Source organism: Pogoniulus pusillus, chromosome 37 (assembly GCF_015220805.1).
Source record: "Pogoniulus pusillus isolate bPogPus1 chromosome 37, bPogPus1.pri, whole genome shotgun sequence".
Lineage (NCBI taxonomy): Eukaryota > Metazoa > Chordata > Aves > Piciformes > Lybiidae > Pogoniulus > Pogoniulus pusillus.
Genome location: NC_087300.1, coordinates 68,547 through 96,175, shown reverse-complemented (window position 1 = coordinate 96,175; position 27,629 = coordinate 68,547). Strand labels below are relative to the sequence as shown.

Here is a 27,629-nt window from a genome sequence, read left to right as displayed (position 1 = left end):
CTAACTTCTAGTTTGAATCTCCCCTCGTCCAGTTTAAATCCATTACTTCTCATCCTGTCATTACAAAACCTTGTCAATAGTTGTCCTCAGCCTTCCTGTAGGCCCCCTTCAGATACTGGAAGGCATCTCGAGGAGTTTTATAGAATCAAAGACTGGTTTGGGTGGGAAGGGACCTTTCAAGGTCATCCAGTCCAACCCATTGCAGTCATCAGGGACACCTGCAATTAGAGCAAGTTGCTCAGAGCCCCAAACAACCTGACCTGCCATGGTTCAGGGGTTGGGCATCTCCCACTTCTTTGGATAAACTGGGACAGGCACTTAACATTCTCAATGTCAAACATTTCTTACTTCGCTATGAATCTTCCTCTTTTAGTTCAAACCATCACCCTTCGTCCTGTCACAGCAGGCCTTGCTTGACAGTCTGTCACTGAAAGGCCATCAGAAGGTCTCTCTGGAGCTGTCTTTTCTCCAGGCTGAACAACCCAAACTTTCTCAGCCTGGCCTCTCAGCAGGGGGCTTCCAGGCGTTCTAACGTTCCTGTTCTTTGGTTCCTCTCTAACATATCCTGCCTGTGCTGAGGAGCTGGCCCCAGCACTGCAGAGGGTGTCTCAACAGAGAGGAACAGAGGGGCAGAATCCCTTCCCTGCTCCTGCTGCCCACACAGCCCAGGATATGGCTGGGGATAGGCTTGCAGCGCTTGGGGTGCTGGGGGGGTGAAAAGTTGGACATGAACTGGCACCAAGTCCTTCTTCACAGGGCTGCTCTCCAGTTCATTCTGCAGCCTGGATTGATACCAAGAGTTGCCCCAACCCATGTGCAGGACCTTGCCTTTGTGCTTGTTGACCTTCAGGAGGTTCACACAGGCCTGCTCCTCAGGCTTTTGGAGAAGTTTGGAGAGCTGTTGAGACCATGCATTGGCTGCATGGTGGCTGAGGTGACTGCAGTTGGAGCCGTGGGTTGCTAACAGGGCTGGCAGCATCTGTAGAAAGGGTCACAGGAGGAACAGAATCAGCAGCATGAGCCACAGGGCTTAAGTTGTCTGCTGTCTGCAAACGATCACAGCCCCGTGCTCCTGCCCCACATCCCATTAGCTCAGCCTCTTCAGAACCTTCTCTGAACTGAGGTGCAGACCCCATTCAGGCCCTAATACCTTCTTGGCCCCGCCAAACTTGTGGTAATCTCAATCCCACCCCTGCGTGCTGGCAGCCCTCCCTCACCCTGCTGCTGTTTGGATGTCCCAGCGTTCAGAGATCGCTGTGTGGTGTGGTAGCTGTGGTTGGCCAGCCCTTGGCCTATGAACTCTTGTGCCCTGTGTGTGGTTGGGTTTCAGTTGCTTTCCCTTCTTGCCGATGCCCCTGGTTAAGGGGAAAAGGGAATTGAGGGTGATCAGCAGTCACAAAGCTGTCCCCTTCTTGAGGGTGCTGATTGGACCTGTCTGGGTGCTGTGTGAATCCATCATAGCCTTTCATCTGCTTGGACCTTGCCACTTTCTCTTATAGATGAGCTGAAGGAGGAGAACCAGTGTAGTGTGGGTTTCTGCACATCTGTGTGTCTATTTAGCCCAGATCCCTGCCACATCTGGGTTTTGGCAGCATCTTTACCTTGTGATGTCCCTGGTTCATCAGGTGCCTGTACAGGCTATGTGCTCAAGCCTTGTTTCCTCAGTGTGAGCAGAAAGCTGCTCTTGCCAGTGCCACCACCTCTCTGCTGGGTTTGAAGAAACCTAGAGCAGCTCACCAAGGAGAAGAGCATGAGCAGGGCATGAGGCTGTAAACCTGACTGCTGCATGAATCTGGGTTAAAAGAGGCCATGCAACTCATCCCCAAAGCTGGCTGGTGGGGCTGAGTCCGAGTGAAGAGGTTTCAAAGAGTTCAGGGATACTGTCCCAAATCTGACACCACTCTGATGGGAGCACGGACCCTGGGAGTTACCATACCTGCTTTTTCCAGAGTCACAGATTCCCAGGTTATCAGTGTGGTGGGGGTTGGAAGTGACCTCTGGAGATCGTCCAGTCCAATGCCCCTGCTCCAGCAGGGCACCCACAGTAGCTTGCCCAGGATCATAATGGCTAGGAGGGGTTGGAAGCTCTGCAGAGGAGGAGACTCTACAACCTCTCTGGTCAGCCTGCTCCAGGGCTTCAGCACCCTCACACTAAAGAAGTTTCCAAAAGCCTTCCTTACACTAATCCCCTGCAAATCCCCCAAAATCAAACCAAACCAAACTTTGTAAACTCAGAAAATTTGCCTTGCTGGAGAAGTTAGTGCAGTGAAGGACTCTAATGCTGCTGTGTTTCAATCATGGCTTTAGGAATAACATTGAGCATTAAACACAAGGGGTGAATACCTTGGCAAAGGAGGAGATCTTTTCTCTTTCAAATGCTCTGGTTATGTTGGCAGTTAGGGTGAGTTAAAACGGTTGAATGCAGCAGTATGTAGGAGAGTGACGTCTTGAAATGTTTCCTGCTTTTGTGTTGTGGAGCAAACATTTGCACGCTGGGGCTTGGGCCCGGGGCTCGAGAGGCGTCGGATTATGAGCTCTTTGCTCTGTGTAAGCAGTGGCAATTTATTGCTGCAGATGCATGTGATGCAGTGCACAGAGATTAGTTCTATCCTCTCTAAAGCATGATTATTTTGGGTCCTCTTATACCTTAAATAGATATTCTCATGTGATTTCCATCTTTTTGTGTCAACAGCTTGGGCTAAAGTTGAGATAAACATTGCGTCAGCTTAGTTGCACAGGCTCTAAAGAAATCTGCTCGCTCTCGTGGAGATGGTTTGAAGCTTTTTTGGTTTACATTTCTCCAGTGTGCAATGCAAAGATCTCATGAGCCCTGAACCCTGCCTGGCCATGCTGGACTGGTGTTGTGAAGGTCAATGTAGTTAATCACCTCCGTTGAGTCCCACCTGGAGCAGAGCAGCAGTGTAGTCCCTCATGCTTAAATAATTCCTCCTAAAGGGGAATTATGGCGAGGGTCTGTGGCCTCTTCCAGGGATGTTTAGAAGTGAGCATCTGTTAAAATTTGTTGTAACTGTAATTTCTGACTCTTAGGGAGCAGTTTTCTCTTTCCGGTTGTGGTGGTGGCAGCTGTAACACGAGAACCCATTGGAGGTCATCTGTGGCTTTGGCATGGTGTGGTAGGAGGAAGATTATCTGGTCATATGTATGTCTTCATATGGCTGGACTCATTGATCTTAAAGTTCTTTTCCAACCTAAATGATTCTACAGATCTTACGTGCTCTGCTCCTGCAACCAGTGCTGCCAGAGGGAAATGGGAACCTGGAAGAAGAGGGGACCTCAGGACAGCCCTGTGGAACAAGACCTTCTGTTATTTCCTTCTGTTGGCCTGCTTCTGGTTTTTAATAATTTGCTCTTGTCAGTCTCTAGAGACCTGCTGCCAGGGAATTTAGTCATTTGGAGTCAGCAGTATCCAAATAATGGAAGACACATGGGCAAACATGGATGGAGATGCTTCCATCAAAGCAAACTTGTGCAAAATGTGTTTGCTCCTAAGGGAGTTGGCAGGACAGGGCAGCGTGACTGGTGAGTGTGGTGTGTCTGTGTTTCTGGCTGGGTTTGAATAGCTTAATAAAGACTTGAGTGTTGGAGAGCTCTTGACTGAAATATTTTGACCTCTCTTACAGCATTATGACAACAGAGAAAAGTCTAGTGGCAGACACCAACAATTCAGAGCAGCAGCAAGCCAAGGAGGAGGAAGGAGCTGCTGGAACCCAAAAGCAAGAGACTTCCCTGGAGGAGGGGGCTCAGCAGACATCAGAGGGGCAACCCACGGTGGGGCAGAAGCAGACGGCCTCCAACGGCGAGACACCCGCACACGAGGAGCAGAGCAAGAAGGAGCGCCGCACCTACGAGGGCCGCCGCCTCTCCCGCCTCTTCTCCTCCTTCCTCAGGAGACCCAAGTCTCAGGTGTCTGAAGAGGACAAAGACACTGATGCTCCCAAAGAGGTGGGAGATGACCAGAAGGAGGCGGGATTAGGAGCCAGCCCTGGTGAAGACATCCTGGTGAAAGCTCCAATTGCAGCTCCTGAGCCTGAGCTCAAAACTGATCCGTCGCTAGATCTCCATTCCTTGAGCAGTGCAGAGACACAGGTAAAACACCCTGCTCTTGAAAATGTGTCTTCTTAGCCAAAACTATAGAAGCTTCTTGTTTAGGGTCATAAACTTGATCAGAAAAACTCAAGAGAGGGTGGTAAACTTGATCAGAAAAAGCTCTTGTAAGCTCCCTGTGTTCCATTGTGTGCTTCCTACTCCTGCATTCCTGTGTCACATGGTCCTATGGAGTACCTGCTGCTGGAATTGTGCTCACACTTCACAGCGCAACTGAAATGTCCCATGCTGTCTTTACTCTGCTGAGGGATGGGGAAGTTGCAGCAGAATCAGTGATCAGGTTCATAATTCACTTCAGAGCACTTGCTCTTCAGGATCAACTTGCAATGTGCAGAATAAAGGCGCAGGTCCTAGCGTGAGGCAGAGATTGTAACAGAACATGGGTTTGGGAGAGAGTTTCTTTAGCTTCAAGGAGCACAAATGTGGTATTTCAGGACTCGTTGCCTGCTGAGGCTGGGCTGGTGCTGAGCCTGCCAAATACAAATATTTTCTGCTTATGCATCATGTAGACAGGGATTTCTGCGCAGCATTTGGCTGAGCCCAGCTCATGGTAGCTGATATCTGCTTTTTACAGCCAGGGGCAGTTTTTTTGCAGTTTTTAAAGCATGGTAGAAGCAGAGACAGGTAAATCCACCAGGAGACACTCATAGCTGCAGCTGGTTTGTTATTTGGGGGTATTGGGTCTCTGACTCCTTGGGTAATTGCAGCTCTGCTGTTAGCACTGCTGCTGCCTGAAGCTGGAGGAAATTTGGTCAGGCACTGGAACAGGCTGCCCAGGGAGTTGGTGGAGACTGTCCCTGGAGGTGTTCAAGTGCAGATGCCACACTTGGGGACATAATTTAATGGCCATGGTGGTGTTAGGTTGAAGGTTGGACTGAATGATCTCAGAGGTCTAAGAACCAATTCTTGGAGGCTCTATGATTCTATGAAAGGTGGATGCCCTTTCTCCTGAGATAAACATTCCATACGGCCCAGCCAGCTTGTGCGTTGCTGGAGTTGTAGCACGTCTGTGTGAAATCAGGATTGCTCACCTGCTGTGTAAAGTTTAAAAGGGCTTCAGAGGGGTACTTCTGTCTGCAAGCTCTGACTTCTGGATCAGTATTTCACCAGTTAGAGCATTGCCAGCTGCAGGCAGTAATTGTAAATCCACCTTCTTAAAATTAAGTGCTGTGGAGAAGGTTCTCTCTAACACATTGTTCTTTCTTTGTCCGAATTTTGGAGCTTGTGAAAACCATGAGATGGACTCTGCTCATGTGTCTGGGGGTTGGAATTAGCAGAATGGGGAGGAGCTGGACATTTTCATAGAATTTCAGCACAGGGATTGTATCTCCAGAGGAGGGGCATGAAGATGATCAGAGGGCTGGACACATCTCCTATAGGGATAGGCTGAGAGCATTGAGGTTGTTTAGCCTAGAGAAGAAAAGGCTCCAAGGAGATCTTGGAGCAGTCTTTCTGTACCTGAAGGGGGCTACAAGAAAGCTGGAGAGGGATTTTTGACAAGGGTTCACAGTGAAAAGATGAAAGGGAATGGATTGAAGCCTGAGAAGGGAAGATTGAAACTGGAGATGAGGAAGAAATTCTTGATAGTGAGGGCGGGCAGGCGCTGAACAAGTTGCCCAGGGAGGTTTTAGATGTCCCCTTTCTGGAGGTGTTCAAGGCCAGGCTGGATGAGGCCTTGAGCAGCCTGCTCTAATGGGAGGTGTCTCTGCCCATGGCAGGGTGTTGGAACTGGATGAGCTTTAAGGTCCCTTCCAACTCAAACCATTCCATGAATTATGAATAAAATCCACTATTTTTTCATTTAACTTTGTCTTACGGCCTCTGAGCACATGTGAGTCTGCACCCACAGCTTTCCTTCACTGTGGGCTCTTTGCTCCATGTGAAGCATTTGTGCTAGTTCTTTAGGTTCTTATTTTAGATCACTGTCAGTGGCTTTGTGAACTGTGACACTCGGCAGATATTTCTGCTGTGAAAGCGTTTGTGAGGTGCTGCCTCTGATATATGCTGACCGACAGGAATTAGGAGCTTTGACTGATTCCCTGCTCCCGATTGTCCCAGCCCTGCCGGAGCAGAAGTCAGCAGCTTGTGGACATTATTTAGTTTTTAAATACCTCCCCACAGTTGTGCCTGGGTGTGATTTCATGAGATGCGATGGGCTGAAAAGACAGGGTTTTGCTCTTCCTCTGCTCCTGCTGCATCAAGCCACTTGCAGCATTTGTCAGAGTCTGCCATGAACTCATTTAACCTGCTGAAATGGCAGTGGAAAAAAAACAACCCAGCTTTCTTATTCCTCCTGTCCCCAAAATGTGTCTTGTTCTCCTATCTTAGTGGATTAAACTGGCTGGGGAACTGCCTTAGTATCATAGAATCAACCAGGTTGGAAGAGACCTCCAAGATCATCCAGTCCAACCTAGCACCCAGCCCTATCCAGTCAACCAGACCATGGCACTAAGTGCCTCATCCAGTCTTTTCTTGAACACCTCCAGGGACGGTGCCTCCACCACCTCCCTGGGCAGCCCATTCCAATGCCAATCACTTTCTCTGTGAAGAACTTCCTCCTAACATCCAGCCTATACTTCCCCCGGCACAACTTGAGACTGTGTCCCCTTGTTCTGTTGCTGGTTGCCTGGGAGAAGAGGCCAACCCTACCTGTCTACAGTGTCCCTTCAGGTAGTTGTAGACAACAATGAGGTTGCCCCTGAGCCTCCTCTCTCTAGGCTAAACAACCCCAGCTCCCACAGCCTCTCCTCACAGGGTTTGTGCTCCAGGCCCCTCACCAGCTTCATCGCCCTTCTCTGGACACCTTCCAGCACCTCAACATCTCTCTTGAATTGAGGAGCCCAGAACTGGACACAGTACTCAAGGTGTGGCCTGACCAGTGCTGAGTACAGGAGCAGAATAACCTCCCTTGTCCTACTGGCCACACTGTTCCTGATGCAGGCCAGGATGCCATTGGCTCTCTTGGCCACCTGGGCACACTGCTGGCTCATCTTCAGCCTACTATCTACCAGTACCCCCAGGTCACTTTCCTCTTGGCTGCTTTCCAGCCACTCAGTCCCCAGCCTGTAGTGCTGCTTGGGGTTGTTGTGGCCAAAGTGCAGAACCCTGCACTTGGCCTTGTTAAATGTCATCCCGTTGACCTCTGCCCACCCATCCAGCCTGTCCAGGTCCCTCTGCAGGGCTCTCCTACCTTCCAGCAGATCAACACCTGCTCCTAGCTTGGTGTCATCTGCAAACTTACTGATGCTGGACTCAATCCCCTCGTCCAGGTCATCAATAAAGATATTGAACAGGACTGGGCCCAGCACTGATCCTTGGGGAGCACCACTAGTGACTGGCTGCCAACTGGATCACAGTATCACAGTATCATCAGGGCTGGAAGAGACCTCACAGATCATCAAGTCCAACCCTCCACCACAGAGCCCAAGGCTAGACCATGGCACCAAGTGCCACATCCAACCCTGCCCTGAACAGCCCCAGGGACGGCAACTCCACTACCTCCCCGGGCAGCCCATTCCAGTGTCCAGTGACTCTCTCAGTGAAGAACTTTCTCCTCACCTAGAGCCTAAATTTCCCCTGGCGCAGCCCGAGGCTGTGTCCTCTCGTTCTGGTGCTGGCCACCTGAGAGAAGAGAGCAACCTCCCCCTGGCCACAACCACCCCTCAGGTAGTTGTAGACAGCAATAAGGTCACCTCTGAGCCTACTCTTCTCCAGACTAAACAATCCCAGCTCCCTCAGCCTCTCCTCGTAGGGCTGTGCTCGAGGCCTCTCCCCAGCCTCGTCACCCTTCTCTGGACACGCTCAAGCATTTCGATGTCCCTTCTAAACTGGGGGGCCCAGAACTGAACACAGATGTGGCACCATTCACCACCACTCTCTGGGCTCTGCCATCCAGCCAGTTCTTGATCCAGCACAGAGTGAATCTGTCCAAACCATAAGCTGCCAGCTTGGCTAGGAGCTTCTCGTGGCAGACAGTGTCAAAGGCTTTGCTGAAGTCCAAGTAGACTACATCCACAGCCTGCCCCACATTCACCAGGCAGGTAACCTGATCATAAAAGGAGATAAGGTTGGTGAGACAGGACCTGCCCTTCCTAAACCCATGCTGGCTGGGCCTGATCCCTTGGCCATCCTGTAGGTGCTTTGTGATGGCACTCAAGATGACCTGTTCCATGACCTTGCCTGGCACTGAGGTCAGGCTGACAGGTCTGTAGTTTTCTGGCTCCTCCTTACAACCCTTCTTGTGGATGGCATCACATTGGCAGCTTCCAGTCTTCAGGGACCTCTCCAGTGAGCCAGGACTGCTGATAAATGATGGAGAGTGGCTTGGCCAGCTCAGCTGCCAGCTCTCTCAGCACCCTGGGATGGATCCTATCCGGTCCCATGGACTTGTGAGGATCCAAATGACACAGCAGGTCCCTTACTGCTTCCTCATGGATTAGAGGGGGACTGTGCTGGTCCCTGCCTCCATCCGCCACTTCAGGAGTCCAGCTGTCCTGGAGACAACCTGTCCCACTATTGAAGATTGAGGCAAAGAAGGTGTTAAGTACCTCTGCCTTTTCCTCATCCTTTGTCACTATGTTCCCCTCTCTATCTAATAAGGACTGGAGGTTGTCCTTGGCCCTTCTCTGCCATTCAGATATTTAAAGAAACATTTTTTATTTTCCTTGACAGCTGTGGCCAGCCTAAGCTCCAAATGGGCTTTGGCCTCTTTAATTTTTCCTCTACAAGACCTAGCAACTTCCTTGAACTTTTCCTGGGACACCTCCCCTCTTTTCCAAAGGTGATATACTCTCTGTTTTGTCTTTAATTCCTTCAGCAGCTCCCTGCCCATACAGTCTGGCTGCCTCCCTCCTTGGCTCATCTGCTGGCTCAATGGCACAGCTGCTCCTGTGCCTGCAGGAGTTCTCTCTTGAAGCAGGTCCAACCTTCCTGGACCCCTTTGTTTCCAAGGGCTTTTTCCCAAGGAACTGTCTGAGTTAGTTCCTTAAATAGGCCGCAGTATGCCCTTCAGAAATCCAGCGTGGAGGTTCTGTTGATGCCCCTCCTGGTTTCTCCATGTTTCATGGTCATGGTTTCTCTATAATTTCATGGTCACTGGACCCCAGGCAGCCTCCAACCACCACATCCCCCACCAGCCTCTCTCTATTTGTGAGCAGCAGGTCAAGCAGGGCTGCCCCCCTGGTAGGCTCACGTAACAGCTGGGATAAGAAGTTGTCATCCACACATTCTAGAAACCTTCTAGACTGCCTCCTCTCTGCAGTGTTTAAGTCCCAGCAGATGTCTGGTAGGTTAAAGTCACCCAGCAGAACAAGGGCAGGTGATCTTGAGGCAGCCTCCAGTTGTTTAAAGAGTAATAAATCAGCCTCTTCTTCCTGATTGGGTGGTCTATAACAGACTCCAACCAGGATATTGGTCTTGTTGGCCGTCCCCTTGATTCTCACCCATAATGACGCAACTTGATCATCCTTGATTTCTACCCCCATGACATCCAGAGCATCCCTAATATACAGAGCCACTCCTCCACCTCTTCTCCCTTGCCTGTCTCTCCTGAAGAGTCTGTAGCCATTGATTACAGCACTCCAATCATGTGAGCCATCCCACCACGTTTCAGTGATGGTGGCAACATTGTAGTTTTCCTTCATCACCAAAGCTTCCAGCTCCTCTTGTTTGTTAGCCATACTGCGTGCATTAGTGTACATGCACTTCAGCTGGGCTGCTGCTTTTACCCCTATCTCTAGCCTACTGTCCTCAGTTTCCTTTGATTTATGCCTTAGTAGGCAAAAGGAGAGCTGACCTGGAATGGGGAGTATCTCCCACCTTGCTGGACAGCTGGGGACAGGTTCTCAGCAGCCTCAATGTCAAACATTTATGACACTCCTGGGGTGGGATCCCAGCCCTGCAGTGCACCTATGCAATGCTTGTTTCATCTGATGGTTTTTGTTTTTTGATTGACATATCTAAACTTGGCTGATTTGGGGGTTTCAGCCTGCACAGGAGGAGAGGAGGGAAGACCAGGAGCCTGAGAGCAAACACCTTGGAGGCAAGGAAGGAGAGGAAGCAAAGGAGGAGTGCACCAAACCAGAGCTGAAACAAGAGACTCTGGAGACCAAAGCAGAGAAGGATTTGAAAGCTGCCCAGAAAACAGTAAAAAAACACAGAAACATGTACTGCAAAATTGTCTTGCTGGATGACACCATTTTTGAGTGCTCCGTGGATGTAAGTACTTTGGGGATTTGTTCCTGCTTCTCCTCTTTTCCCTCTTCTTTCTTCTCCCCTTGAAAAATCACCACAAACATGATTTAATAGGGGCCTAATTTGCTGCCAGTGAATTACATGACAGACTTTACTGCAGAACAGTCTTGCTGTAAGCTGTAACAACTTCTTTAGTGTGTTAGAGAAGTCTCTGGGTGCTAGAAATAATTTTTATTTTAATGCTCTACAATTTCCAGAGTACTTTGTTTTGTAAAGCAGGGGCAACTTAAACAATTAAGTTGTCTTGCTTTCTGTTCATCATCTCTCTCGTTTATATCCCAGGCTAGAGTTTAGGTTTTGGTGGTGGGTTGGGACAGTATAAGTATCTTTTGCCCCTTTCCTTTGAGTAAAATGGGTTGTCAGGTTGATTTGTGCTTTTCTATTCACCCAAGGTACCTTTGGCTGTCAGGCTGCTGGCTAGCATAACTCCTGGAGCTGGAATGTAGAGAGGAAGGCGCTCTGTTTAGTCTGCAGTCGGATATATTTGCAGCAAGCAATTCAAAACTATTGTGTTGACTTACGGCCCTGCAAACCTCCTCATCTGAGAGGTTTTATTTTCTGCATTCTCTCCGAGGGCTCTCTTGCTGTCAGGGCAATGAAAAGCTTACAGAAATCCCCATTTCAGTATTGGAGGACTTGTTTGGAATATCAACAATCTGGTACTTAACCGTTTGAGCATACTCTCATCAGCTTGTTTTTCCCCAGTCCTGCTGGCTAAGTGGGCCAGGAGAGGGTATGTGGCACAGGGTTCCTTGGGAAAGCTGTTACCTCAGGTGATCCTGGGCAAGTAGGTCACTGCCAGCTGTTTGTGTAATGTGGCTACTGCCTGGGATCAGCTTCCAACACTGCCTGCTTCTTGCTGGGGGCTTTGCCTGCAGCCCCCCAAAGGTTCACTAAAATGTTTGATGTTTGCTGCAACAGTACCTGCAGATACTGGCAGGCTGCAGGAACGCTCTTGGTGGCACAGCTGGTAGTGTTGTGGTCGGTCCTGACTGGAGCAGGCTGTTAGAAATTTAACATCTCAGCTGAAAGAGAGGAGATTTAGGTGAAGATTAGGAAGAAATTGTTTATAGTGAGGATGGTGTGACACTGGAACAGGTTGCCGTTCTGTGGGCAGAGACACCTCCCACTAGACCAGGTTGCTCAAGGCTCCATCCAACCTGGCCTATATTTTCAGGGAGGAGACATCCACAACTTCCCTTCCTTCACTCTAGTCTGGGTCTCCCTCTCTGAGTTCAAACCATCACCCTTTGTCCTGTCACAGCAGATCTTGCTCCAGCGTCTGTCCCCAGCTTTCTGAGCACTGAAAGGCCACCAGAAGTTGTTTCCACTGAGGACCTTAGAGCTGTAGGGCTGCAATAAAACAGGGCTATGCTCTTGTCTCAGTTGACATGCAAATGTGCCTGCAAGGAGCAGCCCAGGCACAAGCCCTGCATTAGTGAAGCTTCTTTGGCATCACCAGAGCCATGCTTCCTTTTCTGCAGAGGCTCCAACAGAACGAGCTGCTCCTGATTACCATAGTTCTGTGCCTCAGGGTTGTTTTCCTTTATGCTTTTGGACTAAATCAGTATCTGTTCTCAGGGCTGTTCACCTCTGCAAGATGTGGGCAAAAAGAAAGCAGAGGTAGGAATGCTCAGAGTGTGTTTATCAATGGAATTAGTTGTTTGCTCAGCAGCTAAACCAGGTTGCCCACAGAACACTGTGTTGTAGCAGCAGTTTAATACCCTGATCCAATCATCTCCCATTGCCTGTCAGCCTGGAGCTGGGAGATACTGGTGTGGTAGATATGGTTTGGGAGGGGAAATCTATACAAATCCTTGGTGTTTGTGGAGTCGTGTTGAGGGCCTCAGGTTAGGAGGGCTTCAGCCATGGAGCTGGTGGTAGCCAGGAAGACTCACTGCAGTTCCCCAGTTTGAATTTTTACACCTGCTGCTCTTTCTTGTAAGGGATGATCAGAACAGCTAGGAGTTCTAATCTTGGGCTACTGGGGACTTTTCTCCCTTCCTGGCAATGCATGGTGTGGTTTGATAACATCCTCTTTCTCCCCTGTCCCAGGAATGAGGACAAGCAACAAGCAGCCTATCCTACAGAATTTCTTTTGTATGTTTACAGAAGCACGCCAAGGGACAGGATCTACTTAAAAAAGTCTGTGACCACCTCAATCTCCTGGAAGAAGACTACTTTGGCTTGGCCATATGGGACACACCACCCTCCAGGGTAAGCAGCTGCACTTGCCTGTGTTCTGCACCCAGGTGGGTTCAGCTCTTTTGAAGGATCATCTTCCCTGGGGAGGATGTGGTGCATAAGCTCCTCTTAAAACTCGTTTTTCTGCCCTCTCAAAAGCAGAGGCAGAAATACTGAAGAGATGACTACAGGAGTGTGGATTTTAGGAAAAAAGTGATGTAATCTTGGATCTTCACCTGGAGAAAAGCAATTATTTTAGCTTACTCACTCTAGAAAAGCAGCAGGTTATTTATTTGGGATTTCAATAAGAGGTCTGCTCTTAAGCTTAGAAAGATGAGTCTGAATGTGAACACTGCAGGGGGATTTCACCGTCCTGGAGCCTGTGTTCACCAAACTGAGCAGGAGTGAAAGCTGGCTGCCCTGGCTCTGGTGTCATTATCTGTAAGGTTGGGGGCCATCCAGAGCAGTTCGCAGTGGAGGCTTTACCCAGTGAAAGAACACACGTGACTTCTCATACCAAAACTCATGTGGTTTCAGTTTAAGGTCTTTGTTTGGTTAGACTTGAGCAGTGCCTTTTCTTTTAACCTCCTGGTTGTGCCTTAGCTTGAGCAGCTCCTTGAGTTAAAATGTGCTAAATTGAAATTAAAGACCCTCTTATGTCCTTTAGACCAGGTACCTGGATTCACAGTGTGACTATCCCCACGCTTCACCTCCAGCAGTCACTTGTGGGCCAGATAACTGTGGCTGAGAGACATTTGTCATTAAACACTTAATAATTGCAAAGTTAATTTTCAGTACACAGGGAAAAGAACACCCTTCTGCTCTCTGCAGGTAGAGCTCTGTCCTGGGTTTGTTCTCGTGTCTCTGTCGTCTTGCTGTTTCCTTGTATGTGAAAGTTGCTTCCACGCAGAGAAGTAGGCTCTGCAAACTCCCTGGGCAGCCTGTTCCAGTGCTCTGTCACCCTCACAGAAGGGTGGATGGAACTTCCTGGGTTCTTGAGTTCATACAATTCTTTGACTGGAACAGGCCTTTACAGTCATTGAGTACCATCACTGTTTATGGAATAAACCTTCCTGGGGACAGCCATTTTCCTAGATGAGAGTGGCAGAGAGTGACAGTTGGAGTAGGAGATGGTGACAGTGGATAGAGCATCTGGTCAGCACTGAAGGAGGTCAGTGCTCATGCTGCTCTGAAAGGAGGGATTGTTTCCTGCTGATCTGTGACACAGTGTGGGTAAAAACGCTCTTAATTGCTATGCACTTCATTGCCCACTGGATTAGGCCAAGCGTGTGCCCAGGATGCACGACTGCTCCCCCCAACACCCAGCCCTCAGCCCTACAGGAAGGAGCAGTCATGGCAGCAGCATGGGCATAATGATGCTGTGCTTAAACCAGTGGCCCTGAAAAGGCAGAAAGTGGCATGACTACCGTCCAGTGGATTTTGTGTCTCCAGTTTTATAGGTTAGAGGGACAAGCATATAAAAAGATAACATTAAATGTAAGTATGACTGTCTCCCTGACATGAAGGTACGTGTCCTTCTGGTCAAGACAGATTAGCTCGGAGGATTCAGTGTGGTAATTCTTTCACCTCAGGAGACCTGGATATCCAAATCCCGTTCAGGGCTTGTTAGTACTGTGCTGTCCCCTTCAGCAAGGCAGTCCCTGGCCTTTGCAAAGGTAAAGATTCAGACCCAGCGTGCTGGGAGTTGCTCAGACAGGGCTGGTAAAGCAGGAGCTGTTTTTGAGACTTGCAATGCACTGTGAGGCTATTCAGCCTGTAGAAGAGAAGGCTCCAAGGAGATCTTACAGCAGCCTCCAGTACCTGAGGGGAGCTACAGGAGAGCTGGGAGGGACTTTTAACAAAGGCTTGTAGTGACAGGACAGTGGATTGAAGCTGGAAGAGGGCAGATGGAAACTGGACATGGGAGATGAGGAAGAAATTCTTGACAGTGAGAGTGAGAAGACACTGGCACAGGTTGCCCAGAGAGGCTGTGGATGTCCCCTGCCTGGAGGTGTTCAAGGCCTTGAGCAATCTGGGCTACTGGGAGATGTCCCTGCCCATGGCATGGGGCTGGAACTGGATGATTTTTGAGATCACTACCAACACAACCATTCTATGAGTCATCCCACAAAGTCCCAAATTACAGAGGTGGGGGGGGAAGGGATATATTTCTAAGTTAGTAGATGAGATGATTACTAGAAACTTGAGTCACGCTTAAAGGAGATGAAGTTTATGTCTTATGTGGTGTAAAAGATTACAAGTTTCCCCAGTGGTGGGATGTTTTCCCTCCTATTTCAGTGATTAGGTCGTTAAAACCTAGCACTAACAATAGAAAGTCTCGGCAATCTTTGTATGGAGGCAGAGTGACCGAAGTTAAAGAAGACATCTGATTTGCCTGTTTTCAGGGATTCTGGAGGAAAAATAAATGTTGCACAAGTGGCTTTCAGAGTTGTGTGTGTGGTTATGACTCTACCTGCTGCTATGTGCTTGCAGCCCTAATATGCTGATTTTTTTCCTCCTGTTCTTCATGCCTCCTCTGTGAGTATCTGATAGGTGAAGGATTGGAAATTCACCCACTGAGACCACAGATTGGAGTAAAAGTTGTGGAAAATGCCCTGTCTCCAGTTTCTGTGGCTGTGTTAGTGTCTTGTCACATTTTAAGCAATTTACAGTTTTCTGTGGTGTGCCTGAAACACCTGTTAAACTGTGAATGTTTTTATCCTCTCACAGACATGGCTGGATCCTGCTAAAGAAATCAAAAAACAGATTCACGGTAAGTAGATGGAATTTATCTGGTGGGAGTGTGTGGTTTGGTGCTGTTCCCTAAATGAGTGTGGCTTCAGTGCATGATCTGGGGGGCCCAGGGATGAGTGAGAGTTCCTCTGCACATATCTGGCAGGGTTCAGTGATGCTCTAGATTTAGGAGAAAACACCATTCCTCTGGGAAAACAGCCTGGGGTGTGTTTGTCCTGAGCAGCCCCATGCTGTTCTTGCTGCCATGCGATGCTGAAGTGGGAGATCTGCTCCCTGTTAGAGAATGGGAAAATGGGTGCCAGTGGGAGTTGTTTAAATCTCAAAGCGTACTGGGAGAGCCTGACCACAACTGAACGGACTCTGAGGATGCTCTGGTGGCCAGACAGGAGTACTGGAGTCATAAATGGCTCAGGTGCCATCAGGGCAAATACAGATGCTCTCCAAAGTTGGGTTTTAAGGTCTGCTTGCACTGAATTAGTTCAAGATGAGGGCAGTGGCAAAGTTAAGTAGATTTTAGAGGCTTTTGTTCTCTCCCAGGAGCAAATCTGGCTGCTCTGAAGTGCAGTTTTTGAAAGTCCAGTGCTGTTTCATGTAATGTTTTGATGGGGAGCACAAAAGGAAGTGTGTCACTTGGTACAGGTCAGGATAGAGGTGCTGCAGGCCTGTGAAGCAGTAAAGACTCTTGCTCTTACCAGCTTCTCATTGAATTGATAGCAGGATGTGTGTAAAGGGGATGAGTTCTGCAGCATGGCTGGGAGTTTGAGTTTGTAAGTGTAGTGAGCAGCCTGTTGTGGAATCTGATCCTCTGGAGTGGGTTAAATGGCAAATGATTTGAGTTCACTTGAATGTGGCTATGGTGGGCACCAGTGTCTGCTGGTGTAGGTATCCTCTTCTGCCTGGAGTATCTGCTGAGAGTGGCTCGTTTGGGGCTGTGTGTAATGCACATGATATGCCTCGTGGTTAATCCCAGTGATGCTGTTGCATAAGAAGTAAAGCCATGAATGCTGCATGCCCCCTCTTCCCTCTTGGAGATTGTGATAAATCTCTGAGCGAGTTAAGCTAGGAGGGAGCTTCTCTTTCTGAAACAAACATTTATTCTGAACTAGTATCAAAGGGCAGAGCAGGGAGGAGTTGTAACGATGAGGATTACTTTCAGTGCTTAGTGGGTCAGCCAGGGCTGCTTTCTGTGGGTAAACATGATTATTTTCCAAGAAAAAGAGATGGTGACCCCTTCAGCTGTGTCACCTAGACTGTCCCTGCCACAGTTAACACCAGTTCTAGGTGTGATTCTGTAGATTCTCACTCCAGTAGTGGTGCTGTACAAGGTTTGCACTGAGTCATATTAAAGCATTTAGGTCTGGACTCGTAAAGCTCTTCCTGTCTCAGTGCTTGCTGATGTCATCCAGTGATTGTATCCAGACCTTAGAGCAGCCTTCCAGTACCTGAAGGGGGCTACAAGAAAGCTGGGGAAGAGCTTTCGACAAGGGCTTGTAGCGATAGGATGGAAGGCAATGGCTTAAGACAGAATAGGGGAGATCGAGACTGGAGATTAGGAAAAAATTCCTTGCAAGGTGGTGAGACACTGGCACAAGTTGCCCAGGGAGGCTGTGGATTTCCTGTCCCTGGAGGTGTTCAAGGCCAGGTTGGATGAGGCCTTGAGCAACCTGGGCTGGTGGGAGGTGTTGCTGTCCATGGCAGAGGCTTAGAATTGGGTGATCTTTAAGGTCCCTTCCCACCCAGCCCGCTCCCCGATTCTGTGATTGATGCTTGTGTTGTGCTGTGCCAAGTTTAGACTGGGGGATGCCCACCTGACTGCAGTGTGCCAGCTCCCCAGTGAATTGGCACATCTGCTGCTGAACGTTGAGTAATGAACCGACTCGTTAATTCAGAGCACCTGCCTGACCCCCTTGTGAATCCTCCTTTGCAGTCACTGAAAAAAGATGTCAGTAGTGTAGTCTTTCAGCAACAAATTACTTCTGTAAGCTGTGGTTCATTCAGGTGTATTTTACATGCACTGCTTGATTTTCTGCTGTTTGTATCTGGGCTCCTGTAAGCAGCAGCAAGCTGTGAGTGAGAAGCATTGGGATCGGTGTCATGGTTGATCAGATCAGACTAGGTATTCCTGGCTTTTTTTTGTAGCTACTGGCCATCATAGAGCTTTCTGCCATGTTTATTTTCTCCACCTCGTCTTTGTCATTGCAGGAGGCCCCTGGGATTTCACCTTCAATGTCAAGTTTTATCCACCAGACCCTGCACAGCTGACAGAGGACATCACCAGGTGAGATACCTGGGAATCTCGTTGCTAGAACAGGGAATATTTAATCAGATTTGTTGATATCTGGGTGTTTTCCCATCCTTCAGTCAGTTCTTTGTGGTTTGAAGTAACTTCTGTTTGTGTGGTTTTGGTGGATACAGGGGATGCTCCTACTCTTGGCTGAAGTCTACACATGTAAAGCAGAGTTATTCATAAGCTGTAGAAAAAGTATTTTTTAATTTAAAATGAAGATGTTCCAATTGTAATTGTCCTCTTCTCCCTTGATCCCTCCTGTCCCCCACACTGTTTGCTGTGGGACTGTTGCCCCACAAATAAAAATACAGGTGAAAAACAGAGCCAAGCATCAGGCTGGATTCATCAGTGGCATAAAAAAAGAGATTATGTTTGATAAAGTTTCTTAAGGTTCTTTGTGCTCTCTGTAAATACTGTTTTACTTTTTCCCCTCCCCAGGTATTATTTGTGTCTTCAGCTGAGACAAGACATCATCCTGGGGCGGCTGCCCTGTTCCTTTGCTACTCTGGCTCTGCTTGGTTCCTACACGGTCCAGTCTGAGCTGGGAGACTACGATTCTGATCTTCATGGCCCTGATTACATCACTGAATTTAAACTGGCCCCAAACCAGACGAAAGAGCTTGAGGAGAAGGTGGTGGAGCTTCATAAGACATATAGGTAATGTGCAGCAGCTGTAGGCCTTGTTTGCATACAGGAGCCTGCTAATGTGGCTCTCTAGTGTTTCCCCCACCTCAGTTGTTGCTTCTGGTTTCCTGTTGCATTGAATTTCCTTTTTTGTGCTGGCAAGTGAAGCTTTAGCAGTAAGGTGTGCGCTTGCTACTGAGAAGATCAGCTGTGTGAAAGAGACCTAATGCTTTAGAACAAGTCTTGCTAGATCCTGGAATTCTTTTTACCTGCCTGAAGGAGAAAATGTTTTTACAAAGCAGATGCAAAGTTGCCATTGTTCATTAACAGGTGCTCTTCTTTAACACTGCAGCTGGGCAAGTGGGCTTTATTTCATGTGAAAAGGCAAAATTTGCCTGTTTTAAGATTGACTTTTGTATCTTTTTGTTGTTTTTGCTAAGGGGGGGTCTATATAATTTTTGCTCTACAGTCTGCTTGGAGCAGATGTCATCCCTTTGTGTGCAGTCTGCAGCACGTTTGGAGTTTTCTGCTGTCACATTTAATGAGTAACACCTTCTGATGTGGAAGTATACCAGGGGCTGCAGGAGGTACAGACCTACAGTTAGACTGTCCTTGTGCTTCCCAGCTCAGCCATGACTTGGGCAGATGTCTTTCTCAGGGCAGGGCTGAAGGACTCCTGGTACCAGGTTAAAGGGTGACAGTCACCAAACCTCTTTCTCCTCTTGTTTTCACAAACTCACAGAGTAGCAGGGGTTGGAAGGAACCTCTGTTGATCACTGACCTCTTGCCAAGGCAGGGTCATCTAGAGGAAGTCACAAAGGAACAGATCCAGATGGGTTTTCAGTGTCTCCAGAGAAGGAGACTCCACCACCTCTCTGGACAGCCTATCCCAATGCTCCAGCACTCTTAAAGAAGTTCCTCCTCAGGTTTAGATGAAACTTCTGATGTTCCAGTTTGTGCCAGTATGGATCAGCACTGATGAGATCCCCCTTCAGACTACTCTTCTCCAGGCTAAACAGCCCCAATTCTCTCAGACTTTCCTCATCACAGAGATGTTCCAGTCCCCTCAACATCTTTGTAGCCCTTTGCTGTACCCTTTCCAACAAACCCATTCTTCTTGAACCAGGGAGCCCAGAACTGAACATGGTACTCCAGCTGTGGCCTCCCCAGGGCAGAGTAGAGGAAGGAGAAGAACCCCCCTTGAACTTGTTGACTTGGTGCACCTTCAGAGCTTATTTTCATAGATCTTCTTGGGAGCTTGGATTGCAGGAGCTGTGTGCTCTGTACCACAGAGAGCTGGCCTGGAGAGCAGCCAGCCAGCCGCTTCTGCACCCTTCTGGAGATACATTTGAGATTAAGGGGAAAACAATAAGTCCATAACACCACTTGGTGATACTGAGGCCATCAACCACCAGCCCCTTCCCTTTGACCTCTTAAGAGCTCCTGGGCAATGCAGTACTAAGGATAAGGGAGCAAGGATGAGATCTTCTTAGAATTGTAGAATCAACCAGGTTGGAAGAGACCTCCAAGATCGTCCAGGCCAACCTAGCACCCAGCCCTATCTAGTCAGCTAGACCGTGGCACTAAGTGCCTCATGTGGGCAGTCAGCAGCCAATAACCCGAGTGCAGCAGGAATGGGTGGCCATGTGCCCCTGACTGGGACCAAAGCTACAGTTTGCTCAACCCCACAGATCAATACTTAATTTTTTTACGTAATTGATTCCCCTTCATTTTCACTGAGAGGAGAGGAAGTATTGGAAAATCATCACAAGCTTGGTGTCATAAAGTCAGAGGTGGTTAGCTGTGCTAGAAGAGGCAGCTCATGTTGTTCAATTATTCATGGCTTCGTTAGAAGGATATTTCAAGTTATGAGCTATAGCTGTATTTAATCTGCATGTGCCTGCAGGACAAAGCAGGGTGGACACATTTAGTTTCTGGCTCATATTCTATGAATGTTAAGCTGTCAGAGTTTTCAGTGGGAAAACTCTGCTAAAGCATGACTCTAGGTACTTTGTTGTCCAGAGAAGGGCAACAAAGCTGCTGAAGGATCTTGGAGAAAGGTCTGGTGAGGAGAATTGAGAGACCTGGGGTTGTTCAGCCTGGAGAAGAGGAGACTGAGGGGAGACCTCATTGCTCTCTACAGATCCTTGAAAGGAGTGAGATGGGGTTGGTCTCTTCTCCCTGGTATCAGGTGATAGGAGAGGAAATGGCCTGAAATTGTGTCAGGTGAGCTTCAGGTTAGACATTAGGAAAAATGTTTTTTCTGCAAAAGTGGTCAGGCATTGGAATAGGCTGCCCAGGGAGGTAGTGGAGTCACCATTCTTGAGGTCTTCAAAAAATGTGTGGATGTGGCACTTCAGGACATGGTTTAGTGGCCATGTTTGTATTAGATTGGTGTTTGGACTCAGTGATCTTAGCGGTCTTTTCCAACCAAAATGATTCCCTGATTTATGAAGTACAAGGTATGTGTTGGAGATGGCAGCTGCACCTGGGTCTGTCTAGAGGGTTCTCCTTACAGTTGTCATTGTCTGCCCTGAAACCTGTCTTGACATCCTGCGAGGGATATGGAGCCACTGGGTAAGGAAGACATCAAAGCAGGGAACCGATTGAAATGCACACAGCTGAATACTCTCTCAGCAGAGCTGTTAGATGTACCTCCTACACCAGGATCTCATTAACAGGGGCACTTCAATACCGTTGATAATGGCCTCCATTGTCAGGATGTTTCTTTTAAGCAAAGTTGTGGTATGTGGCCCCTCCTGCAGACCGGGAGCCATCTGTTCGAAGAAAACCATTCATCTGGTTTGACCCAGTAGGAATCACTGCTGAGTGGTCTCAGCTGGCTATGGGTTTGATTTGGAGAACAATAGCTGTGTTTGTGGTCCCGAGGCAGGAGGTCTGGGAGGATGGTGCCTTTGGCAGAATTGGTGTTTATTCCACTGAATCAAGTTTTGGACCCTGTACTACACTTCCTCACTGGATAACTCACTTCCTTCTCTAGTGTCTGCACAGCTCCTCAGAAATAAGGTGCATGTGTTCTGTGAGGATGTCTCAAAGCAGAAGTTTGTGCATCCAGACTGCTTTAATAATTCTTTGTCTGGGCACAAATTCTGTGTTGAAAGCAAAATAAAATCTTAAGTTTAAATGATTTTGCCAAGTCTGCTCTGTCCCCTTCTAAAAGCCACAATTAGGAGAATATTGAACCCTTTCTCTCTTTCACCAGATCCATGACTCCAGCCCAAGCAGACATGGAATTTCTTGAGAATGCAAAAAAACTGTCGATGTATGGAGTTGATCTTCACCAAGCCAAGGTGAGAGGCAGTGTGTGAGCACCTGCCTGTGCCTGAATGATCCTTCCCTTTCAGGAGCAAGTTTCCTTCCTTCAGGAGGCTCCTTTAGAAAGATCTGGGAAGTTTGGAAACACATCCACAGGCAGAAATGCTTCTAACACTGTTTCAGGTGTTGCAAGAGAAGTGATTCCTGCTGGTTATTACTTAGATATTCCAGGAAGCTTTAGAAAGTCACTAATGTAGATAGATCCTTGCTCTGAGGAACTCTGACCCTGCAAGGGAAGCCACTCTGCTCAAGGAAATGTAGGATAGGCTTGAGGCCAATCACATCACAGGAGGAATGAGCAGGAGGGAGCAGGTGGTTAGGAGAAGCAGGAAAGAAGACAAACCTGGCCGTGGCTGTAAAGGGAGCTGGAAGCTGTGGTCTGGGTAGTGGGGAGATGAATTTAGGGGAAGACCAGAGGGGTAATTTGGAGTGCAGACATTGACCTGAAATCCTCACCTGCTTTCCCAGGATTTGGAAGGAGTGGACATCACTCTGGGAGTCTGTTCCAGTGGCCTTCTTGTTTACAAAGACAAACTGAGAATCAACCGCTTCCCCTGGCCCAAAGTCCTGAAGATCTCCTACAAACGCAGCAGCTTTTTCATCAAGATCAGGCCGGGGGAGGTGTGTTCTGACTTACTGGTGCTCCTCTCTTTAATTTTCTTCTGATTATCCCCAGCCTGTGCGTGCTTCGCTAAAACCAAATGTGGGTGGCCACCAGCTTTTCTCTGGATGGGCTTTTTTGTGGTTTTCTGATCTCAGCTTTGTGCTGAATTCAGGCAGACTCCACAGACCTTGCTAAAGCTGTAAACCAGCGAGTGACAATTTAAACAAGGTATCAGCCAGCACCACCTCCTGGCACTGGATGGCATTCCCAGCATCCAGGGGAGACTGGTTTAAACTGTGGGAGGACTAATTCCTTTTATGGAAATGGGGCAAGACAAAGGTTCTTTGTCCCACTTGAAAAAGAAACAAATATTTTCAGGCATGTTTTCACTGGGACTGCCACAGATCGGGGCTGGGGCTGTCTTGGTGCTGTATTTTGGGAGCAGGGACATCCCTGGAGCAGCCTGGTTACCAGAACAAGGTGGGAAAAACTGCTACAGTGGGGAGCTGCCACCTTTTTCTTCCTCTTCCTCCTCCTGCTTCGACTATCGTGATCCAGCCTCGCTGGAAGGCCAGTTTTTGACCCCATCCCTCAGCTGAGCAGCATGACGGGGATAAATGAGTCTGAATGGCTGCAAATCCCTTTGCATGTTCTGCAAATCCCAGTACATCCTCAGAGATGCTTGCAGCCAAGCCATGCTTTTTCGTGGACCTGAGTTGCTCCTGCACATCTTGGCATGATTCTATGATTTCAAATGCTCCTGGGCTTGACCAGCAGTTTGTGCTGCAGCAGAACAATAGGTCATTGGGCTGGGGACTGGACTGCTGCCATGTTTATTTCTTGCTAAATAACTTCTACTTTCTGCAGCAAGAACAGTATGAAAGTACAATTGGATTCAAACTACCAAGTTACCGAGCAGCGAAGAAGTTGTGGAAAGTCTGTGTAGAACATCACACTTTCTTCAGGTGGGTTTCCTGAGCAGTTGATTCACTTTGAATAACTAATGCTTTAGATCAGCTGCTAAAAATGAGCAGCTCCTTCAGTGCTCTTTAGGGTTGCGTAGGAGTTGGAGGGAAATGACTGCAGAGACATGAAGTGTTTCTATTGCAGTTCTGATTACAGGAAGGCTGCAGAGGGACTTTTCCAAAGAATATCTAGAGACAGGACAAGGCAGAATGGTTTGAAGCTGAGGGAGAGCAGAGTTAGACTGGATCTGAGGAAGGAGTTCTTCGGTATGATGGCAGTGAGACTGCAGAACGGGTTGCCCAGAGAGGTTGTGGATACCACCTCTCTGGAGGTGTTCAAGGCCAGGCTGGATGAGATCTTGAGTAACCTGGTCTACTGGAAGGTGTCCCTGCCCATGGCATAGATGATCTTGGAGGTCCCTTCCAATCTAAGCCATTCTCTGATTATGTGATTTCTAGAGAGCTTCTGCTTCATAAGGTACATAGAATGGCTTAAGTTGGAAGGAATCTTAAAGATCATCGAGTTCCAATTCATTAGACAAAGGTCTTTAGCTTTTGTACATGTGAGGCTTATTGTTAGTGCCTGTGTCCATAGATAGAATCAAAGAATGGTTTGGGTTGGAAGGCACCTTAAAGATCATCCAGCTCCAGCCCCCTGCCATGATCAGGGACACCAGGTTGGTCAAGGTGTTCTGTTAATCAAATGCTTGCAAGAGAATTCCTCAATTAGTATTTTAATCTCTCCTGCTGCTTTCTAAGCTCTGGAGATAATATTTTTTAAGTGGGGTGTGTGTGCATGGTTTTCAGGCTGACTTCCACCGAGGCCATCCCCAAGAGCAGGTTCCTGGCTCTGGGGTCCAAGTTCCGCTACAGCGGCCGGACGCAGGCGCAGAGCAGGCAAGCGAGTGCCCTGATCGACCGCCCTGCACCCCAGTTCGAGCGCACGGCCAGCAAGCGAGCCTCCAGGAGCCTGGATGGAGGTGAGTCCCCCCTGCCTCTTCCTCTCTGTGGACACATTCTGCAAGGTGCCAAAATTCTCCTTAAATACCACCTAAATTCTCTGCTTCAAAGAAACCCCCAACACCTCACTTTAACACAGGCATGGACAGAAAATGCAGACAGTAGTGGTGGTTGCAAGGACTGACAGACAGAAGATGTAGGTGGGTGCCGAAAGCTTATGGCAAAGTTCTGGTGGTTATGGTGTTTCCTTACCACGTCCTTCCTCAACACAGTTTCCTCTTAGCAAATCAAGAATGAAGATATTCCAGGATTTGTTCAGTTTAATGTGGCTTCGTAAATGATGGAGTTTTCCTTGAGGGGTAGATGTTTTGCCATGATTGTTGTAATTTTTTTCAGCATCTTTTAAATTGATGCTAATTGCAAGACAGGGACCCATTGGAGCAGGTCCAGAGGAGGCCACAGCAATGATGGGAGGGCTGGAAGCCCTCTGCTGTGAGGCCATACCAAGAGAGTTGGAGTTATTCAATCAGGAGAAAAGATGATACCAAGGAGGCCTTCTGGTGGCCTCTTGGTGCTTAAAGGTGCCAATCAGAAAGCTGGGAACAGACTTCTGTGCAGGTCCTGTTGTGACAGGACAAGGGATGATGGTTTGAACTGAAAGAAGGAGATGAGATTGGAGAGATGGGAGAGATTTTGTTTTTTTTTGCAGCAATGGTAGTGAAACCCTGTCCCAGTTTTCCCAGAAAGGCAGGGAGATGCCTTGTCCCTGGAACCATTGCAGGTCACGTTGTCTGGGGCAATCTGCAGCCTACTTTAGTTGCAGATGTCCCTGCTGACTGCATGGTAGTTGGACTGGATGAGCTTTAAAGGTCCCTTCCCACCCAGACCACTCTGTGATTATGATGTTGAAATTTGTGGCATATCAATCAGGTGGGCTCATCCCCTTTTAAAGAACTGGAGAGCAGCAGGCCACAGGAGACAAAGCATGGAAAGGGGAATACCTGTTTGTCCCACTTGATCTGGGTGATGGAATGCTTGTCAAACTAGGATCCAGGGAAAGACGAGCATGCAAGAGTGCCTGATGGAGCAGGAGCAGCACTGCTTTGAGCCCTGAGGTTGTGCTGCAGGCTGGGAGGGTGCAGGGCTACCCCCACCCTCTGGCCAGGATGCTCTTCTCTTGGCATGGATCTACAGGAGTCGGCAACACCATGATCCTGGGCTTCATGCCTGAGGGCCAGGAGGTAAAGGGCTCGTGGTTGGAACTCCAAACAAAGATGCCTGCTTGCTTGCAGTCCAGGCATGCGATGCTACTCATGTGTGATGCTTGGAGGCAAAGGCACCAGTACTGTTGGTTACCCTTTGGCCATGCCCTGTAGACCATTTCAACCCCAGATGAGTAGAGAAACCCCAGCTGCAAGCCCACACCCAAATGCCAGAGCTTGGAAAAGAGCAGCCTGTGAATGTGATGCCTCTATCCCTGCTGAAGTCTTCACCTTTCTGCAGCTGCTGTGTGGGCAGTTGGTAACTTGTGCCCCATTTCCTCAGCTAAACCTGCAACTCAGAGGGTTGAGTTCAGAGCCGCAGAGGAAGAGAAGCAGGAGGAGGTGGTGGTGGTTGAGGTTCCTGAATCAAAACCCACGGATCAAATCCGAGAGAAGTCAGGTATAGCTGTGGTGGTGGCTACAACTCTCTGCAGCACCTTTCCTGTCCTTTACATGCTTGCTCCTGACAGTTCCAAGTTTCACCAAATCTCTAATGGCTTTTCTTTTTTTGGTTCTTTGCAAGAAGAGTTCCTCAATCAGAGGGCAAACAGCTCAGTGGCCCCCCAGCTCCAGCAGACTTGTTACATTTCCACCTTGCACCTTGTTAGACTGGGGAGATGTTGGAAAGTTTAGGATGTGCTAGCACCAGTGAGCTGCCTCCTTATTAAATTTATGAATGTGGATTAGGAAACTTCAAAGTTTGATCTTGAAACTTTTTTAAAAGCTTCTGAAATTCTTCATCCTGGAACTGGTTGCTATGTTATAAGCCTGTTCTGCTTTTTTTGGAGAGATGGGGTGAGAAATGCCACCCATTCCTCCACAGAGAGCTTATATTTCTCCTAAGATAGGCACTTTTAATAAGGTCATTAACCTTTATTAACGTTTTGGAGGTGTGTGGGTACCCCAGCACATGGGAGTGCTAACAAGTGCTTCACAGCAGCAGCCTTGTCAAATATTTGCAGTCTTCATCACTCCCATTGCAAATGCCTGTGGTGCATCAGGGCTGGAGATAATTCTTATGCAAATCCATTGTGCCCTGCTCTACTTCCTTTCCTCACCCTGATTTTTTTCTGGCCTGCTTTTGACACCACTGTTAGTCTGGTATGAAATCCAGACCAAGCTCCCAGGAAGCGGCATGGCAGACTGGCTCCCCATCACAGGCTTGCCTTGGATTCTTGCCAGTCAGGGAAAGCTTGGTGCTGTCAAAACAGAAGGTGGAGGACTTAAGACACCAAGATTAGGGCTGTATGGCCTTAATTTCCATATATGTACATTTAATTAAAGCTGATGGGTTTTAGACAGGCTTTTCTCTAGAGGAGCCTGGCTGTGTTATTCCTAGCAGCCAGCCCCTGTCAGGTCTTCCCAGACCTGACAGACAGAGCCCATCATGATATCACACTTCAGAGCCCTTCATGTGTCCCCACAGATCCCTGCCTGGGCAGGAAGCCTGCAAAGATTACATGTGATGGTCTTTTTCTCGTCCAGTGTGCTCCTGGGCATGGCAGCACCAGTAAGGCTGCTACACAACTGCCTGGTGGAAAGTTACTCTTGAGCTGCCTGGTTTAAAACCCTGCTGCTCGCAGACGCTGCCACGGAGAGAGATCTTCCCTGTCTCTGTCCTCTGCTGTGGTTGCCATTTTGTGTTCATGTGGTTCTCTTAACACCTGCAAACCTCTTTCTAGCCAAACACACTCTTGAAACTTTTGAAATGAAACCCATTGCAGAGGAGGAGGAGGAGGAGAAGGTAGAGGTGGTTAAGGTTCCTGTGGCCAAGCCAAAGTTCCCAGAGCCGTTGCTGACATGGTCAGGTACAGCCGCAGCGTGTGCCATTGGTGCGGCTCCTGCAGCCGCCCGTGCTGGCAATGATGAGTTGAAGTGTTGCAGTGCTGCAGGACAGAGGTGACATCGCTTGCAGTGGTGTTCAGTGCCACTAAAATCCCACCTGGCTTTGCAAGTGTGCTGTAGTGTGCTGCTTTACTGGGGTGTGCTGCTTGCTGAGCCAAGGAGGTGCCATGCCAGGGCTTGACTGTGTGTTGAAGTGAGCGTGCAGTGGCCTCTGAACCCTCCTCTGTCACTGTCCCTTACTATGAGGTTCATTCCCCAGAGCTGTAGGATCCTGCAGTGCCTGAAGACCAGGTTGTCTACTCTGGGACTGCTGGAGGTCACATTTTTTTGACTTTTTTTCCTTTTCTAGTTGTTTGTTTTTTTGTTTTCAGAACCCTGTCACTGATCCACACTAATCATAATTAAAAGCAGAGGTGGTTAGTCACAACTGG

General features: G+C 48.4%; 1 protein-coding gene across 29 annotated transcripts in view; it reads left to right on the top strand.

Moving 5' to 3' along the window:
* Positions 1–27,629, top strand: part of EPB41 (erythrocyte membrane protein band 4.1) — a 108,095-nt gene that overhangs the window by 43,609 nt on the left and 36,857 nt on the right. For 12 of the 29 annotated variants that reach the window (XM_064172832.1, XM_064172827.1, XM_064172819.1 and 9 more), the window contains exons 1-13: positions 3,385–3,540; positions 3,642–4,107; positions 10,111–10,341; positions 12,490–12,594; positions 15,292–15,334; positions 17,518–17,593; positions 18,041–18,259; positions 21,450–21,537; positions 22,031–22,183; positions 23,034–23,131; positions 23,939–24,111; positions 25,595–25,753; positions 27,036–27,161. In XM_064172832.1, the coding sequence (XP_064028902.1) occupies positions 3,446–3,540; positions 3,642–4,107; positions 10,111–10,341; positions 12,490–12,594; positions 15,292–15,334; positions 17,518–17,593; positions 18,041–18,259; positions 21,450–21,537; positions 22,031–22,183; positions 23,034–23,131; positions 23,939–24,111; positions 25,595–25,753; positions 27,036–27,161 (2,032 nt within the window). In that variant the 5' untranslated portion in view covers positions 3,385–3,445. Of the gene's footprint in view, positions 1–3,384; positions 3,541–3,641; positions 4,108–10,110; positions 10,342–12,489; positions 12,595–15,291; positions 15,335–17,517; positions 17,594–18,040; positions 18,260–21,449; positions 21,538–22,030; positions 22,184–23,033; positions 23,132–23,938; positions 24,112–25,594; positions 25,754–27,035; positions 27,162–27,629 lie in introns of those variants that run through there. The other 17 variants (XM_064172843.1, XM_064172842.1, XM_064172823.1 and 14 more) reach the window with 10 other exon arrangements.